The 20,255-nt window shown below is 46.6% G+C and overlaps 1 protein-coding gene across 2 annotated transcripts; it reads left to right on the plus strand.

Annotated features, from left to right (window-relative positions):
• Positions 1 to 15,294: 15,294 nt before the first annotated feature.
• On the plus strand, positions 15,295 to 16,363 carry LOC125522599 (uncharacterized). 2 transcript variants are annotated; one of them, XM_048687645.2, is made up of 2 exons: positions 15,295 to 15,435; positions 15,625 to 16,363. In XM_048687645.2, exons 1-2 carry the CDS (start codon positions 15,421 to 15,423, stop codon positions 16,156 to 16,158), a joined length of 549 nt encoding a protein of 182 aa, XP_048543602.1. In that variant the 5' UTR covers positions 15,295 to 15,420; the 3' UTR covers positions 16,159 to 16,363. The 2 variants fall into 2 exon arrangements, with proteins under 2 accessions (XP_048543602.1, XP_048543603.1); XM_048687646.2 differs by having other exon boundaries at positions 15,304 to 15,435; positions 15,628 to 16,363.
• The last annotated feature ends 3,892 nt before the right edge of the window (positions 16,364 to 20,255 follow it).

Below are 20,255 nucleotides of genomic sequence, written 5' to 3' on the forward strand. Positions count from 1 at the left end.
TAGGCAAGCCCCCCCCCCCTTTGATCATCCCGATATCGCCCATTCCATTCTCTCATGCTTGCATTAGATTTTGCTACTGTAATTGATTGCTCCTATTCTGATGCATAGCCTACTTTTGTATCCGCTATTGTACCTTACCTGCTTATCATAAACTGCTTAGTATAGGTTGGTTACTGATCCATCAGTGACCCCCACCTTGTCCTTGTTGCCCCTGCTTCATCATCGAAGACCTGATCAATGGGATCGAAGACCAGGCCCCGGCACCGCGCATCACTTTCCCCTTAGTTGCTCGACACTACTGGGTTACTATCGAGTGCCGAGGGTGAGACCTCTTCAGCACTTCTGATGTTTAGCCTGTAGTGTAGCTATTCGGTCGTGGTCATCGAGGGTGATTTCCTCCTTAACCACTTCCGATACGAGTCTGTCGTGCAACCCCTCAAGTGTGAACCTTGGGGGTGATTCCTCTTACATTCACCTTGATGATTACATCGAGTGGAATTCACCGGGGGTGATTCCTCGGGTTTTCCCCTTGATGTTTGGACACACAGTTACTATGGTTACTATGACTTTACACTGAACCATGTTACTAAAGACGGGTCGGCCCTGAGGGGTACCCGCACGAGCTTAATTGCGAGTGATGTGGAGACGGGTTGACCTGGAGGGTGTCCGCGAGATAATTACGAGGCGTGGCCGGGCATTCCTATCCCTTGTCGCAAGTCCTCGAGACGGGGCAACGGGGTCACATCTTTCGTGAGTCTCTGCTTGTTACCGCGCGTTCCTAATCCACTACAATTTGGATATTTAATCCAAGGGGCCTCTGGCCTGATAGAACTAACCATCACGTGGGCATAGTATGGGCGTTATGCGTCGTATGCATCAGCCGAAGCTTAATAGACGTCAGCGACTGAGCGGCGCGCGCCGGTTTGGACTGCGTAAGCACCTGCCTTGTTGAAGGAGGTAGCTAGGTCTGCTCACCGGTCGCCCTCGCAACGTGCAGGAGTTCCCGGGGAGATGGCCCATGACCCCTAGGGGCATAGGTTTAGTCCGGCGTGCTGGCCTCTCTATTAAGCCTAGGTCGGGTTGCGGCGTATTGTTTGGCCGAGGTCGTGCATGACCCAGGAAAGTGTGTCCGGCCGGAGTTAATTGAGCGTGGTGGGTAATTTGGTGCACCCCTGCAGGGAAGAAAACATCTATCGATAGCCTGTCCTACGGTAACGGACACTTCGAGTTGTATCCCGATCGATACAACTAGAACTGGATACCCGAGATGAGAAATGGAGATGAGAACTGGATAGTATGGCTCTGGGATTGCTTTCTCACATGGAGTCGAGAAAGGATCTCTCGCCGAGGTTGATAACACTAATACTACTTTACTTTATGCTACTCTACTCCCTCCTGTTGCTGCAAGATGGTGGTTTCCAAAAGATGCTAGTCTTTGATAGGCTAGGCTTTCCCCCTTCTCTTCTGGCATTTTGCAGTTCAGTCCACAGATACAACCCTTTTCTTTGATACCGATGCATATGTAGTGTAGATCCTTGCTTGCGATTACTTTGGATGAGTACTCACAGTTGCTTTGCTCCCCCTTTTTCCCCCTTTATTCTTTCTGGTTGATGCAACCAGATGTTGGAGCCCAAGAACCAGATGCCACCGTTGATGCCTACTACTACGTGAAGACCGCCATCGACCAGGAGTAGTTAGGAGACTCCCAAGCAGGAGGCCTTGCCTTTTCGATCGTAAATGCTTTGTGCTGGCCTTATTAAGGCATGCTTGTCTAACTTATGTCTGTACTCAGATATTGTTGCTTCCGCTGACTCTTGTGTATTCGAGCCCTCGAGGCCCCTGGCTTGTAATATAAAGCTTGCATTATTTTAATTTGTGTCTAGAGTTGTGTTGTGATATCTTCCCGTGAGTCCTTGATCTTGATCGTACACATTTGCGTGTATGATTAGTGTACGATTGAATCGAGGGCGTCACAGCTATAACTTGTGCATAGAGAAACCTCGTTGCTCTCTTGGAACTAGGGTGCTCCCATCCTTGGCTCGAACGCTGCTTCGGCCTGGATGGTCGCAGTGGCCCTTGGTAAAAAAGGAGTGGGCGGGGGGCTGGCACTCAGTCTGTTCCCCGGCAGACAGAGCTCTCCGACAGACGAAAAGGGGTGCCAGTAGGATATCTTGCTGGGGAAAACTCGTTTAATTACAATAAAGAGGCACTCCACCTCTGCATGGACATACACATGCACGGGTTCCCAGCAAGGTTTATCTCTTTCATTGACATGCGGATACAAGTACAAGCATTACAGAACACTAAGATGGACTCGAGAGATTACATTATTGGAGTTAAAATTTGGCAATTGCCGGCTAATTTAAGGTTGAAAAAAGATAAGCCTCCTATAACCCCTCTTTTCCTTTCTCTGCTCCTCCTCCCTAGGATATCTGGACAAGAGGGAAAGAAGAGTAAAAGGAGGGCGTAGGAGGGCGGCAATGAAGGGGTCGGCGAAGTGGTCGTTTGTCGCGGGCTGCAGGAGGCGTGTGCTCAGGAGCTGCGCAAGGTGACGAGCAAGGCCTGTCACCCCTCCCCAAACGAAAAGAAGAGGGGAAGAAAAAGGGGAAGGGGCAGAGACGGTAGCAGCATCACCCACAACGGGCATGGAGCGCTACCATCACCTCGGCAGGCAGGAAGGTGCGCCTCTCATCGACAATAGCTCCAAGACCTCCGGGAGGGGCGATGCTGGGATTACCAATGATCTCCAGCCCCGCCTCCTGGTCGAGCATCGAAGAGATCAAAAGATTCGCCACTCCAAGGACCAAGCTCACTCCTCGAGCGTCAGCACTGTCATGAGGCAATGAATGCCCCGAGCCAGAGCCCGGGGGCTGGCCCCAGGCTTCCTTCTCAAACATGACCAGCAGAAGCAGAACAAGAGAAGAAGAAGGAGAACACAGAAATGGATGATGTTGCCCTCCTCCGCCTCCCCCTTTTATAGATCAGGCGGAGAAGGGCAGCTGCTCCATCAACGGGTGACCACCGCCCTCCTTTGCCAATTCGAGGTAGGCGGGCCCTTTCCAAGGTACTCTCCTGCGCCACGCGCTTCCGTTACCTACCCCACGCGATTCATGCCGCATACGTGGCTAAGGATAAGGGTGTTGGAAATATGCCCTAGAGGCAATAATAAAAGCATTATTATTATATTTCCTTGTTCATGATAATTGTCTTTATTCATGCTATAATTGTGTTATCCGGAAATCGTAATACATGTGTGAATAACAGACACCAACATGTCCCTAGTAAGCCTCTAGTTGACTAGCTCGTTGAGCAACAGATAGTCATGGTTTCCTGACTATGGACATTGGATGTCATTGATAACGAGATCACATCATTAGGAGAATGATGTGATGGACTAGACCCAATCCTAAACATAGCACAAGATCGTATAGTTCGTTTGCTAGAGTTTTCCAATGTCAAAGTATCTTTTCCTTAGACCATGAGATCGTGTAACTCCCGGATACCGTAGGAGTGCTTTGGGTATGCCAAACGTCACAACGTAACTGGGTGACTATAAAGGTAGACTACGGGTATCTCCGAAAGTGTCTGTTGGGTTGACATGGATCAAGACTGGGATTTGTCACTCCGTATGACGGAGAGGTATCACTGGGCCCACTCGGTAATGCATCATCATAATGAGCTCAAAGTGACCAAGTGTCTGGTCACAGGATCATGCATTATGGTACGAGTAAAGTGACTTGCCGGTAACGAGATTGAACGAGGTATTGGGATACCGATGATCGAATCTCGGGCAAGTAACATATCGATTGACAAAGGGAATTGCATACGGGGTTGATTGAATCCTCGACATCGTGGTTCATCCGATGAGATCATCGTGGAGCATGTGGGAGCCAACATGGGTATCCAGATCCCGCTGTTGGTTATTGACTGGAGAGTCGTCTCGGTCATGTCTGCTTGTCTCCCGAACCCGTAGGGTCTACACACTTAAGGTTCGGTGACGCTAGGGTTGTGAAGATAAGTATATGCAGTAACCCGAATGTTGTTCGGAGTCCCGGATGAGATCCCGGACGTCACGAGGAGTTCCGGAATGGTCCGGAGGTAAAGAATTATATATAGGAAGTGCTGTTTCAGGCATCGGGACAAGTTTCGGGGTTATCGGTATTGTACCGGGACCACCGGAGGGGTCCCGTGGGCCCACCGGGTGGGGCCACCTGTCCCGGGGGGCCACATGGGCTGTAGGGGGTGCGCCTTGGCCTTCATGGGCCAAGGGCACCAGCCCTACTAGGCCCATGCGCCTAGGGTTTCCACCAAGGAGGAGTCCAAGTGGTGGAAGGCACCCCGAGGTGCCTTGGGGGGGAGGGAAACCCTCCCCTGGCCGCCGCACCTAGGAGATCAGATCTCCTAGGCTGCGCACCAACCCCCCCTGGCACCCCTATATATAGTGGGGGGGGAGAGGAGGGATTTTACACCAGCCCCTGGCGCCTCCATCTCCCCCCGTTACGTCTCTCTCTCGTAGTCACGGCGAAGCCCTGCTTCTGTGACGCCCTGCATCCACCACCACGCCGTCGTGCTGCTGGATCTTCATCAACCTCTCCTTCTCCCTTGCTGGATCAAGAAGGAGGAGACGTCTCCCGTCCCGTACGTGTGTTGAACGCGGAGGTGTCGTCCGTTCGGCGCTGGTCATCGGTGATTTGGATCACGTCGAGTACGACTACATCATCACCGTTCTTTTGAACGCTTCCGTGCGCGATCTACAAAGGTATGTAGATGAATCCAATGACTCGTTGCTAGATGAACTCCTAGATGATCTTGGTGAAACGAGTAGGAAAATTTTTGTTTTCTGCAACGTTCCCCAACAGTGGCATCATGAGCTAGGTCTATGCGTAGTTCTTCTTGCGCGAGTAGAACACAATTAGTTGTGGGCGTAGATTTGTCAACTTTCTTGCCGTTACTAGTCTTTTCTTGCTTCAGCGGTATTGTGGGATGAAGCGGCCCGGACCAACCTTACACGTACGCTTACGTGAGACCGGTTCCACCGACTAACATGCACTAGTTGCATAAGGTGGCTGGCGGGTGTCTGTCTCTCCTACTTTAGTTGGAGCGGATTCGATGAACAGGGTCCTTATGAAGGGTAAATAGAAGTTGACAAATCACGTTGTGGCTTTAACGTAGGTAAGAAGACGTTCTTGCTAGAACCCTAATTCAGCCACGTAAAAACTTGCAACAACAATTAGAGGACGTCTAACTTGTTTTTGCAGCAAGTGGTTTGTGATATGATATGGCCAAAGTTGTGATGAATGATGAATGATCTATATGTGATGTATGAGATGTTCATGCTATTGTAATAGGAATCACGACTTGCATGTCGATGAGTATGACAACCGGCAGGAGCCATAGGAGTTGTCTTTATTCTTTTATATGACCTGCGTGTCATCAAGGATCGCCATGTAAATTACTTTACTTTATTGCTAAACGCGTTAGCCATAGTAGTAGAAGTAATAGTTGGCGAGCAACTTCATGAAGACACGATGATGGAGATCATGATGATGGAGATCATGGTGTCAAGCCGGTGACAAGATGATCATGGAGCCCCAGATGGAGATCAAAGGAGCTATGTGATATTGGCCATATCATGTCACGTTCATTATTTGATTGCATGTGATGTTTATCATGTTTTGCATCTTGTTTACTTAGAACGACGGTAGTAAATAAGATGATCCCTCATAAATAATTTCAAGAACTGTTCCCCCTAACTGTGCACCGTTGCGACAGTTCGCTGTTTCAAAACACCACGTGATGATCGGGTGTTTTATTCAGACGTTCACATACAACGGGTGTAAGACAGATTTACACATGCAAACACTTAGGTTGACTTGACGAGCCTAGCATGTACAGACATGGCCTCGGAACACAGAAGACCGAAAGGTCGAGCATGAGTCGTATAGAAGATACGATCAACATGAAGATGTTCACCGACGTTGACTAGTCCGTCTCACGTGATGATCGGACACGGTCTAGTTAACTCGGATCATGTAATACTTAGATGACTAGAGGGATGTCTAATCTAAGTGGGAGTTCATTAATAATTTGATTAGATGAACTTAATTATCATGAACTTAGTCTAAAATCTTTGCAATATGTCTTGTAGATCAAATGGCCAACGTAGTCCTCAACTTCAACGCGTTCCTAGAGAAAACCAAGCTGAAAGACGATGGCAGCAACTATACGGATTGGGTCCGGAACCTGAGGATCATCCTCATAGCTGCCAAGAAAGATTATGTCCTACAAGCACCGCTAGGTGATCCTCCCGTCCCACAGAACCAAGACGTTATGAACGCTTGGCAGACACGTGTTGACGACTACTCCCTCGTTCAGTGCGGCATGCTTTACAGCTTAGAGCCGGGGCTCCAAAAACGTTTTGAGAGACATGGAGCATACGAGATGTTCGAAGAGCTGAAAATGGTTTTTCAAGCTCATGCTCGGATCGAGAGATATGAAGTCTCCGATAAGTTCTTCAGCTGTAAGATGGAGGAAAATAGTTCTGTCAGTGAGCACATACTCACTATGTCTGGGTTACATAACCGCTTGTCTCAGCTGGGAGTTAATCTCCCGGATGATGCGGTCATTGACAGAATCCTCCAGTCCCTTCCACCAAGCTATAAGAGCTTTGTGATGAACTTCAACATGCAGAGGATGCAAAAGACCATTCCTGAGTTGTTCTCAATGCTGAAATCAGCGGAGGTAGAAGTCAAGAAGGAGCATCAAGTGTTGATGGTCAATAAAACCACTAAGTTCAAGAAAGGCAAGGGTAAAAAGAACTTCAAGAAGGACGGCAAGGAGGTTGCCGCGCCCGGCAAGCAAGCTGCCGGGAAGAAGCCAAAGAATGGACCCAAGCCCGAGACTGAGTGCTTTTATTGCAAGGGAAGCGGTCACTGGAAGCGGAACTGCCCTAAGTACTTAGCGGATAAGAAGGCCGGCAAAACAAAAGGTATATGTGATATACATGTAATTGATGTGTACCTTACTAGTGCCCATAGTAGCTCCTGGGTATTTGATACCGGTGCAGTTGCTCACATTTGTAACTCAAAGCAGGGGCTGCGGAATAAACGGAAACTGGCAAAGGACGAGGTGACGATGCGCGTCGGGAATGGTTCCAAGGTCAATGTGATCGCCGTCGGCACACTGCCTCTGCATCTCCCTTCGGGATTAGTTTTAAACCTTAATAATTGTTATTTAGTGCCAGCTTTGAGCATGAACATTGTATCGGGATCTCGTTTAATTCGAGATGGCTACTCTTTTAAATCTGAGAATAATGGTTGTTCCATTTTTATGAGAGATATGTTTTATGGTCATGCTCCTATGGTGAATGGTTTATTCTTTATGAATCTCGAACGTGATGCTACACATGTTCATAATGTGAGTACCAAAAGAAGTAAGGTTGATAATGATAGTCCCACATACTTGTGGCACTGCCGCCTTGGCCACATAGGTGTCAAACGCATGAAGAAGCTCCATGCAGATGGACTTTTAGAGTCTCTTGATTATGAATCATTTGACACGTGCGAACCATGCCTTATGGGTAAAATGACCAAGACTCCGTTCTCAGGAACAATGGAGCGAGCAACCGACTTATTGGAAATCATACATACTGATGTGTGCGGTCCAATGAGTGTTGAGGCTCGCGGTGGCTATCGTTATGTTCTCACCCTCACTGATGATTTAAGTAGGTATGGGTATATCTACTTAATGAAACACAAGTCTGAAACCTTTGAAAAGTTCAAGGAATTTCAGAGTGAGGTTGAAAATCAACGTGACAGGAAAATCAAGTTTCTACGATCAGATCGTGGAGGAGAATACTTGAGTCACGAGTTTGGCACACACTTAAGAAAAAGTGGAATAGTTTCACAACTCACGCCGCCTGGAACACCTCAGCGTAACGGTGTGTCCGAACGTCGTAATCGCACTCTATTAGATATGGTGCGATCTATGATGTCTCTTACCGATTTACCGCTATCTTTTTGGGGCTATGCTTTAGAGACTGCCGCATTCACTTTAAATAGGGCTCCGTCGAAATCCGTTGAGACGACACCGTATGAATTATGGTTTGGGAAGAAACCTAAGCTGTCGTTTCTAAAAGTTTGGGGATGCGATGCTTATGTCAAGAAACTTCAACCTGAGAAGCTCGAACCCAAGTCGGAAAAATGCGTCTTCATAGGATACCCAAAAGAAACTATTGGGTACACCTTCTACCTCAGATCCGAAGGCAAGATCTTTGTTGCCAAGAATGGGTCCTTTCTAGAGAAAGAGTTTCTCTCGAAAGAAGTAAGTGGGAGGAAAGTAGAGCTTGATGAAGTATTACCTCTTGAACCGGAAAATGGCGCAACTCAAGAAAATGTTCCTGAGGTGCCAGCACCGACTAGAGAGGAAGTTAATGATAATGATCAAGATACTTCTGATCAAGCTCCTACTGAAATTCGAAGGTCCACAAGGACACGTTCCGCACCAGAGTGGTACGGCAACCCTGTCTTGGAAATCATGTTGTTAGACAACGGTGAACCTTCGAACTATGAAGAAGCGATGGCGGGCCCGGATTCCGAAAAATGGCTGGAAGCCATGAAATCCGAGATAGGATCCATGTATGAAAACGAAGTATGGACTTTGACTGACTTGCCCGTTGAACGGCGAGCCATAGAAAATAAATGGATCTTTAAGAAGAAGACAGACGCGGATGGTAATGTGACCATCTATAAAGCTCGGCTTGTCGCTAAGGGTTATCGACAAGTTCAAGGAGTTGACTACGATGAGACTTTCTCACCGGTAGCGAAGCTGAAGTCCGTCCGAATCATGTTAGCGATTGCCGCATTCTATGATTATGAGATATGGCAAATGGACGTCAAAACGACATTCCTTAATGGTTTCCTTAAGGAAGAATTGTATATGATGCAGCCGGAAGGTTTTGTCGATCCTAAGAATGCTGACAAGGTGTGCAAGCTCCAACGCTCGATTTATGGGCTGGTGCAAGCATCTCGGAGTTGGAACATTCGCTTTGATGAGATGATCAAAGCGTTTGGGTTTACACAGACTTATGGAGAAGCCTGCATTTACAAGAAAGTGAGTGGGAGCTCTGTAGCATTTCTCATACTATATGTAGATGACATACTTTTGATGGGAAATGATATAGAACTCTTGGACAGCATCAAGGCCTACTTGAATAAGAGTTTTTCAATGAAGGACCTTGGAGAAGCTGCTTATATATTAGGCATCAAAATCTATAGAGATAGATCAAGACGCCTCATAGGTCTTTCACAAAGTACATACCTTGATAAGATATTGAAGAAGTTCAATATGGATCATTCTAAGAAGGGGTTCTTACCTGTATTACAAGGTGTGAAATTGAGCTCAGCTCAATGTCCGACCACGGCAGAAGAAATAGAAGAGATGAGTGTCATCCCCTATGCCTCAGCCATAGGTTCTATTATGTATGCCATGCTGTGTACCAGACCTGATGTAAACCTTGCCGTAAGTTTGGTAGGAAGGTACCGAAGTAATCCCGGCAAGGAACACTGGACAACGGTCAAGAATATCCTGAAGTACCTGAAAAGGACTAAGGAAATGTTTCTCGTTTATGGAGGTGACGAAGAGCTCGTCGTAAAGGGTTACGTCGACGCTAGCTTCGACACAGATCTGGATGACTCTAAGTCACAAACCGGATACGTGTATATTTTGAATGGTGGGGCAGTAAGCTGGTGCAGTTGCAAGCAAAGCATCGTGGCGGGATCTACATGTGAAGCGGAGTACATGGCAGCCTCAGAGGCAGCACATGAAGCAATATGGGTGAAGGAGTTCATCACCGACCTAGGAGTCATACCCAATGCGTCGGGGTCGATCAAGCTCTTCTGTGACAACACTGGAGCTATTGCTCTTGCCAAGGAGCCCAGGTTTCACAAGAAGACGAGGCACATCAAGCGTCGCTTCAACTCCATTCGTGAAAATGTTCAAGATGGAGACATAGAAATTTGTAAAGTGCACACGGACCTGAATGTAGCAGATCCGTTGACTAAACCTCTCCCTAGAGCAAAACATGATCAACACCAGAATTCCATGGGTGTTCGATTCATCACAATGTAACTAGATTATTGACTCTAGTGCAAGTGGGAGACTGTTGGAAATATGCCCTAGAGGCAATAATAAAAGCATTATTATTATATTTCCTTGTTCATGATAATTGTCTTTATTCATGCTATAATTGTGTTATCCGGAAATCGTAATACATGTGTGAATAACAGACACCAACATGTCCCTAGTAAGCCTCTAGTTGACTAGCTCGTTGAGCAACAGATAGTCATGGTTTCCTGACTATGGACATTGGATGTCATTGATAACGAGATCACATCATTAGGAGAATGATGTGATGGACTAGACCCAATCCTAAACATAGCACAAGATCGTATAGTTCGTTTGCTAGAGTTTTCCAATGTCAAAGTATCTTTTCCTTAGACCATGAGATCGTGTAACTCCCGGATACCGTAGGAGTGCTTTGGGTATGCCAAACGTCACAACGTAACTGGGTGACTATAAAGGTAGACTACGGGTATCTCCGAAAGTGTCTGTTGGGTTGACATGGATCAAGACTGGGATTTGTCACTCCGTATGACGGAGAGGTATCACTAGGCCCACTCGGTAATGCATCATCATAATGAGCTCAAAGTGACCAAGTGTCTGGTCACGGGATCATGCATTACGGTACGAGTAAAGTGACTTGCCGGTAACGAGATTGAACGAGGTATTGGGATACCGATGATCGAATCTCGGGCAAGTAACATATCGATTGACAAAGGGAATTGCATACGGGGTTGATTGAATCCTCGACATCGTGGTTCATCCGATGAGATCATCGTGGAGCATGTGGGAGCCAACATGGGTATCCAGATCCCGCTGTTGGTTATTGACTGGAGAGTCGTCTCGGTCATGTCTGCTTGTCTCCCGAACCCGTAGGGTCTACACACTTAAGGTTCGGTGACGCTAGGGTTGTGAAGATAAGTATATGCAGTAACCCGAATGTTGTTCGGAGTCCCGGATGAGATCCCGGACGTCACGAGGAGTTCCGGAATGGTCCGGAGGTAAAGAATTATATATAGGAAGTGCTGTTTCGGGCATCGGGACAAGTTTCGGGGTTATCGGTATTGTACCGGGACCACCGGAGGGGTCCCGTGGGGCCACCTGTCCCGGGGGGCCACATGGGCTGTAGGGGGTGCGCCTTGGACTTCATGGGCCAAGGGCACCAGCCCTACTAGGCCCATGCGCCTAGGGTTTCCACCAAGGAGGAGTCCAAGTGGTGGAAGGCACCCCGAGGTGCCTTGGGGGGGAGGGAAACCCTCCCCTGGCCGCCGCACCTAGGAGATCAGATCTCCTAGGCTGCGCACCAACCCCCCCTGGCACCCCTATATATAGTGGGGGGGAGAGGAGGGATTTTACACCAGCCCCTGGCGCCTCCATCTCCCCCCGTTACGTCTCTCTCTTGTAGTCACGGCGAAGCCCTGCTTCTGTGACGCCCTGCATCCACCACCACGCCGTCGTGCTGCTGGATCTTCATCAACCTCTCCTTCTCCCTTGCTGGATCAAGAAGGAGGAGACGTCTCCCGTCCCGTACGTGTGTTGAACGCGGAGGTGCCGTCCGTTCGGTGCTGGTCATCGGTGATTTGGATCACGTCGAGTACGACTACACCATCACCGTTCTTTTGAACGCTTCCGTGCGCGATCTACAAAGGTATGTAGATGCATCCAATGACTCGTTGCTAGATGAACTCCTAGATGATCTTGGTGAAACGAGTAGGAAAATTTTTGTTTTCTGCAACGTTCCCCAACAAACGGCGCGCTGTGGGAAGAGTAAATTGGCAGTTTCTACCCCGTGCGTTAAAGTCATTCACGGGCCATCACTGGAGCGGCCCCACCACTATTGGCTTTACACCGCACACGAGAAAACTGGAAACTGGCCTGGAATCAAGGCTAATGAAGCAGCAACGGAAAACTCAAGGGGACAACCCCTTCAGCAACCTTGCATGTGCACTTATTAGGCCCTACCCCGACGAGACTCAGCAGCGCGTTCGGGGCAGGCCCGGAGGCTTCTGTCGGTGCAACAAACCCTGGGTCTGTTGACCAACTGTGCACAGGCACAAAATCAAGATTGAAGCACCAACCCAAGAGATTTGAAGAACCAACATGCAGCTCAGAAGGACCAAGACCGAGCCTAAGGAGCAAGATGCCGGCAAGAGAAGGGCCTCCCTTGCTGGGCAGGCGAGCCCGGCAAGGGGCAAGGCCACCACCAGAAGCAAGCAACCAAGGCTCCCCGGCAGAGCCTGCCGGAGCTCGCGGGGGAAGAACCACTCCACCAACCACTCAACAACGACCGACGTTGTCAATCAGTGTGGTGTCAAGCCGCAAGATGATTAAGTGGCAGTCGTTCACCACATGGCAGCCATTTCCTATAGAAGAAACCCGCAGATAACACCCGTCCTACGACGTGTCAAGAGAGCAGGTGCGGAGCTGGCGAGATAGCCCGGCAGGCCTTGTCGGGCGACCAGTGATGTGACACTAAGCGACGCATTTAATGCATCCTGTCAGCCCACAGATTTAGGTATGATAGCACTGTTCGCTATCATATCAGTGGATAATGACCACTTTGTCACTGTGGTGACCCCTTAATCTATAAAAGGAGGCCCATGGCACTTGTAGGAGGGGGTTAGGGGGTTGGAAAGTTGACAAACCCAAGCCACCATACGCGCGTAGTCGCTGCGGCCCCGAGGCAAAACCTTGCCGGGCAAGTGTACTACGCACCACCACATTCATCTCACCATCAATCCACTAAAGCAGGAGTAGGGACTTACGCCTTGCGGCGGCCCGAACCTGGGTAAATTGCTTGTGTGCTCTCTGTCGCGTTGTCGTGCGTTGATCTGTTCTTTGTGCAACGTGTCGTCCCCCTGCCGAACCAACAAGGGGCCACCCAGTCCCATAGGTTTACTTCTATCTAGCGAGCTTATGTTTATGTCTGATATGTTTTGGCTTGTTATTGCTCTAAGTTATTGCCAGTAGTGCTTAGTTTTACCTCTATTCAGTTCTGATGGTGTTCTATGTACTCTGATGTTCTTCTAAGAAATTGTTTTTAAAGGAATTTTCAAATCGCTCTCCCCACCCCACCCCACTCCCCCCCCTTATTGTCGGTATCTGGTCCTACACAAGCCAATATGATCCATGACAATAAAATTCAACAATTCATGCATAGTCTTTTTGCGCACATTGATGATCCCTCCTTGGCATCGACATACATTGGGCTTGTGCAACCAACATGATCCTCGAATCCTTACTGAATCTCTATCTATCTATATATGTAAATCTCACCCTTAATGCTCTACATGACTACATCGCCTTCGTTTTCTCAAGCTACATATTCTTTCATGCCTTCATATTCTCCATCTCCATCCTCTCCATCACCCTCTCCTTGTCAAATTTCACCCCTCCCTCTTTGGACCTTCAAGTAGAGTGTGTATCTCTCCTCCTTCTACTCCTTCTTGATGTCCTCCTTTTTAAAAAAATCACATCTTTGTTTGAAAGGAACTCTGCCCACATGGCCAACATTTTGCTCGTCGCTCCATCATGTGGGATCCTATCTTTCTCCCACTTCTTCCCCCTCGTGCTCCTACTTATCTTTGGCATGATCCTAAGTCCACTTATCGCATCCTCTTCATCCAATCCAATAGATTGGTGCGAACTTGAGACAGTTTTTCTTCGAGATGCCCCACCCTTGCGAAGTCATGCCGGAGTCGTCCACGGGCATGGGTGCGGTCGAGGATGGTGCCGGCGCAAACACAACAATGTCCACGTCTAGGTCGTGGACTTCCTCTGCCGCCATCTAGGCGTGCTGGGGGACACAACGTCCTTGCCGGTGAGGTGCTCCGCATTCACAATGGCGCGGACAGCAGCCCCACGAACTCTACCGATCCAACACCTGTGTGGGCACGATGTCTATGAGGAAGGTGGGTAGTGGCTAGGATAGAGATGAATGACAGCACGGACGCGGGGGGCTAATACGTAAGAGGAGAGGTCGGGCAAGGGGGCGGGACAAAAGGGGATGGTTGGAGTGGCGAGTCGTTGGGTCGGTATTTTCAGTCCGAATTGTCACCTGGACATATATTGGGCAGTTTTGGGGAGTCCCTTTGAGATGTTCTTACCTAGTTATTTCTTTTTTTCCAGAACCAATTAGCTTCTTAGGGGATTTTCTAATTAATTAGTGTGTTTTAGGGGTACTAGTTTTTTTAGCAATATTGCACAGCTTTATTTCTTTTTTTTTCCGAACCAATTAGCTTCTTAGGGGATTTTCTAACTAACTAGTGTGTTTTTTAGGGGTACTAGGTTTTTTTTAGCAATCTTGCAAAGCTTTATTAGATCGTCGCAATGTTTACACGGACGAAAGAAAGGTAACCGGGCACATCAGTACAGACACAAGCACTTATATACACGCGCATACACTCTCGTCATCGAGAAGACCGTCTCCTCCCACTGAATGTGTATCGTCGGAAATTCTGAAATAAATCCAGAAATAAATGCGAATATCAGGATTTGAACCCTGGTGGGCTGGTGATACCACAGTGCTTCTAACCATACAACCACATGTTGGTTCACGTGTGCCTCGACATTTGAGATTATATAAATATGACAAAAAACACAAGAAGTAAAAGCAGCAGCCTGCGCTAGTGATTTCGTGATATATATCCTTACTATGCGTGGAACATATATTTTGATAGGGTGGCCCCGGCCTCTCGCTCGACGGATTCGCTCACGGCCCAAAGCGTGCGTCCCGGCCGAGGCGGCATCTCGTGCGGCCGTCGTGCTTCAAGGGGATGGCACGGCTGGGTAGCCGTGTATCGATGTGTGTACGTGTGTGTGGTCGATCACATCACATGAACGAGCGATCCGGGAGAACGGGGGACTGGTGGCGCCTGTCCCGTACAGGCTCTACACCGCGCGGCACGAGGCCCCCGGCGCGTACACATAGAGCCCGATCGGTCTCATGTCGCCTCTCTGCAGGACATCACCCCGTATCTTCAGTGAGCTGCCATTGATACAAAGGGACACTGTATGTGTAAATATATAATCCCAACTAAAGTACTCGATCCAAGGGGATCTCGTGATTATTGGTTCATGCGTGCGGAGATCGATCTACTGCCTGCTAGCTGCTTCTAGTTCGTCCTGGTAACATGCGCTGCTCAGTGCCCAAACTGCCCGTGCACCTCTATATAAGCACCCGGACCCTCACATACGAAATCCATCCAGCTAAAGCTACTCTTCTGAATCAGGCCTTTGCGATCATATATACCACTCGCTCACGAAACGGTGGCAGTGCCTTTCCTCCTGCTGCCCTGCACGATGGCGGCGGCTCAGGTTTTTATAGCTACCTGCATCTTCTTGATCAGCCTCTGATATTGTGTTGCATATGTACTAATCAATGAACATACAACTAATGGTGCCATGCATATATACATGACCTATTTGACTTACTTTGTGGTCGATTGTTGGTTTGATGCCGGATGTTAGTCACTTTTGTGTCTCACTTTTCGATCGAATGTTCAGCAGGTCATGGCAGCACCTGTTCATGACAATGACAATCGCTCAAAGGAGGAGAAGAACCGTGAGATCATCCAAGACACGCCCTGCACAGAGGCGGAAGAACAAGCTCCTGATGCAAAGGTGCGTGACAACGGCGACTCCATGGACGAGGAGGTCACGATCGCCGCTGATACCGATGAGGGGCGGGGCTTGGCACGGGAAGTCGAAGCCAAGCTCGCTGTCGAGCCTGCAGAAGATAGAGCAAAGGAAACCAAGGAAGGAAGGCCCCGCCCGGCGAAGAAGACTGAGAAAGCGGCCGCCAAGGGGGCGGTCGTCCCTGTCGACGACGACACTGATGATGGTGAGGCTGCTGAGCCGAAAGGGGCAAAGAAGACCGAGAAAGCGGCGGCCAAGTGGGCGGTAGTCCCCGTCGACGATGACACTGGAGATGAGGCCGCTGCGGGGGCAGCGCCTATTGCTCTTGAGGAGGCAGAGTCAGCTAGCGAGGAAGCGGGCGAAGGTGGCACGAAGTGTGAGGAGAAGGCTCACGAGGAATAGGGGATGTATTGCGGTGGTTTGCTTTGTCAGATTCAATAAGCATCTCAAAATGTAAAACGTTTTTAGACACTAGTGTAGTGTCAAAAAACATGGAGTAGTTAATTCGGTCAGGTGTAAGGTTGTAAGTGAAGCAATCAGGTGGAGTTGTAGTGTATTGCCTACAATAAAATTGTGTGGTGTTTTCTTCTACAACACACACTAAAAATACAGAGGCGCAAGTGATGTCCTGAAACCACTAAGGACATGTACAATGTTTGATAAGAGAGTCTTATCTCAAGTCTTGCATGTAATTTACAAATGACAAAAAAGACATGTATACAATGGGTTATCTTTTAGCCTTATCTTTAATAACTAGTAGCTATTTCTAAAAATATGGTGAGACATATTGTGCTATGAGATCATCTCTTAAATAAGAGAAGACAAGTTTTTTCTTATGATTTCTCTCTCCTTCATCTCAGCATTTATCCTATGTGGCACTTCTAAGATATCATCATTGTACATGCCCTAAGATTTCTTGTGGAATTACATATTTTTCTCAAAATTCGAGTAAAAGGTGGAAGCTGAAACTCAAAAAATCCGGAGATTACGAATTATAAATTTCTGAGTATATATATGTACTAATTCAGTCACCTATTTATAAAACTGCTAAACATATGATGGTTTTATGTGAAGTTGGATCAACACTGGGCATGTCTAATGTCTTGGAGATAAATATGGAGACAGTGGATCGAAATGGGCGGGTTAGAAACAAAGTGGGTGTGGCCAATATTCCCCCATGACCAAAGTGTCCGAAAGAACAATGTTATACTTACCGGATGGGGGCTATGGAATTTTATTACGGGCTAATGTGGCAGAAAACAAGTGGATGGTTGAAATCATGAGGGGGGCAGTAGGTTGATTTCGTAACCTCCTTTCGTAAGTCTAGCATTTCCGTAAGTCTAGCATTTCGTATTCAAAAAATGTTGATGTGTCAATATATACTTCAAGATAAAAGTTGTAGAAAAATGAAGGAGGGTGAGAAATGATGAGAACATGATCAAGACTTTGATTATATTGAAGATGAACAATTTGAAGAATTATGTACCAGAGATGTGTAAAGACAGAAAAGAGATACTCATGGCAGCAATAAGAATGTGGAGACAAATTCTATACCAGGGGATTACATGGGAGACAAATTCAAGCTAGCACCAAGGCAATACAGAATGTAGAGACAAAGCTCATGACAAAGAGGACTTTAATTTCCCATTCTCTCTCCTCTCCCTCCCTTAGGTGAGAGTCTCCATAGTCTCCTCAGCTCCTCTCCCCTCCTTGGGCGACATGGGGTGGGAGAGGAGGTCGGACTACCCATGTACAACATTGATTTAGAAGTAGACTATGGTCTAGGTTGGCCTTAGGGTTGTTTGTTGTTATGTCGGCCAATTGCAGTTGCCCGTTGCTTGCATGCAGCACGCGGTGGTTGCCAATGTCATTATCTACTCCTCTGTGGTGAAAGTGAAGTAGGAGTGATGGATCTGGCGAATCCTGCTTGAATAAGCACTAGGTCACGCCAGATCGAGCTGTTGTCGTGGACATTTTTGTACTTGTCTACCCTCTTGGTGAGAGAGAGAGACTAGGTGGGAAGGCCAGCCTCGGCTCCGCTTCCTGGTACTTTGCCTCGGTAGATTTTTGCTTTCATTGATGGGGGTATGCTCCCTTAATCTAGAAAAGGCCTCTGATGGGGATCCTGAGCACGAGCGACGGTGGTTCTAAAGGAGCTACAACACCCATGATGGTTGGTCGCCTCCACCGACAAGTTGTTGAATCCTCAAGGTGAATGGCAAACAACTTCATTTCTCCAGACCTTGATGCCAAGGAAGGTGGTCCTTGCAAACAAATTTATACATACATCTATGAAAACATCCATACTTGCAAACAAATTTAGTAAGACATACATGGATGTGTAATGTAGCCTTTGAGCCAAACATATACATGGATTTGAATATGTCATGAACACCACACACATGACAAAACGACATTAAACATCCATACATATGAACATGACACATCTATTTCAACTTGACTCTTACATCCATACATTGGGGGAAACATTACTAAAGTTTCACCATATAGATACATTGCAACCAACATAACATATATCTACTTATGTCACATACTCAATGATGCACCGCCATGAATGAAAGCAATGTGTTCACTCAAACACGCCTTCAACAATGACACGATCATCACATATGTGCCAAAACAACATGACATTCAATTTTTTTTTGCACCTATACACACAAATACAACATTTTTATTTTTAGTTCATGACTAAAAATATTCTATCTCAAATCCAAGTCAATGATTATATGTGGTACAAACACACATTGTCATTGATTTGAACCAAAATTATAATAAATGGAGAGGAACAAACATGGCCCAAAAATTAGGAAATCAAAGAGCTAGGGTTTCATCTAGTGCTACAAATGCAACCAAAACAACAAGATTCAAGCCATTTCGATGGAATATCAGGTACTATTTGATCCAAACGAGGTCATTTCATGCTAATCTCATCCTTTCTTTTTTAGAAAACGAAATTTGTAACTTCCAAACGTTAGGATTTTATGATTAGATCCAGACAAACAGGATAGAAAAATAATGTCCGGTAAAAAAGTCAGATCTTGAAATATTTTCAAAACAAGATCATTTCATGCTAATCTCATCCTTTCTTTTTTAGAAAACGAAATTTGTAACTTCCAAACGTTAGGATTTTATGATTAGATCCGGACAAACAGGATAGAAAAATAATGTCCGATCATGGGGATCGAACCCAGGTTGATAGCGTGAGGGCAAGATGGTGTTACCAACTCGGCCTTCAACAATGACACGATCATCACATATGTGCCAAAACAACATGACATTCAATTTTTTTTGCACCTATACACACAAATACAACATTTTTATTTTTAGTTCATGACTAAAAATATTCTATCTCAAATCCAAGTCAATGATTATATGTGGTACAAACACACATTGTCATTGATTTGAACCAAAATTATAATAAATGGAGAGGAACAAACATGGCCCAAAAATTAGGAAATCAAAGAGCTAGGGTTTCATCTAGTGCTACAAATGCAACCAAAACAACAAGATTCAAGCCATTTCGATGGAATATCAGGTACTATTTGATCCAAACGAGGTCATTTCATGCTAATCTCATCCTTTCTTTTTATGATTAGATCCGGACAAACAGGATAGAAAAATAATGACCCAGGTTGATAGCGTGAGGGCAAGATGGTGTTACCAACTCGGCCAGCTATTGTCTTTGTGAAGTTACGCTTTTAACATTATTTGACTCAAACACACGTGCATTCTTTGTACAAACCAAAAAATGGACCAGCTAATTATTCAGTTTATTCACCATTCTTATTTTATTCTTTTTTCCTGTCATTTTTCGTTCATGGTTAGGTCCAGTTTTCTTGTGTAAATTTTATGCATGGTTGTCTCTTTACTCTCATGGTGCAACCCACATGCAGCAGAATTTTAGCCCAGCCCACGTACAGATCGGGATTTATTTTTCACCCACAACTCCTACAATGTAGTAGCAGTGTACTAACCAACTCACCCTGCCTTAGCCTTTTTTTCACTTTCATATGAGCAAAAAAAACATTTTTCTTCTTGTGTTTTTTTAGATTTTCCAAGTTGTCTTGTAGTCTCCTATATACCAACGGGCTGTATACCTTGCCCATGTAGTCTCGTTGTAAATATCATGGCAACTTCACATGAGGGATTTTTTTGGGTTGAAACATACACCGGTAACTTCTGTGCAAATGGCACGGTAATTTGTGTACCGGGACCCGATAACTTACATATAAATGTCATGGTAACTTCGACCGGGGGTAAAAAGAATATTGAACATTTCCCCGATAATTTATGTGTAAACAACACGGTATTTTCCGCATGGCAACCCTGATAACTTAGGCACAAACACCACGACAATTTTGACCTGAAGGAAAAAAGTTGTCAAAAATGTACCCCGATAAATTTTATATAAACATCATGATAACAACGCATCATATACATGATAACTTGGGTATAAACACCATGATAACTTGGACCCC

Source organism: Triticum urartu, chromosome 7A, assembly GCF_056163025.1.
Source record: "Triticum urartu cultivar PI428250 chromosome 7A, HENAU_Tu73, whole genome shotgun sequence".
Taxonomy (NCBI): domain Eukaryota; kingdom Viridiplantae; phylum Streptophyta; class Magnoliopsida; order Poales; family Poaceae; genus Triticum; species Triticum urartu.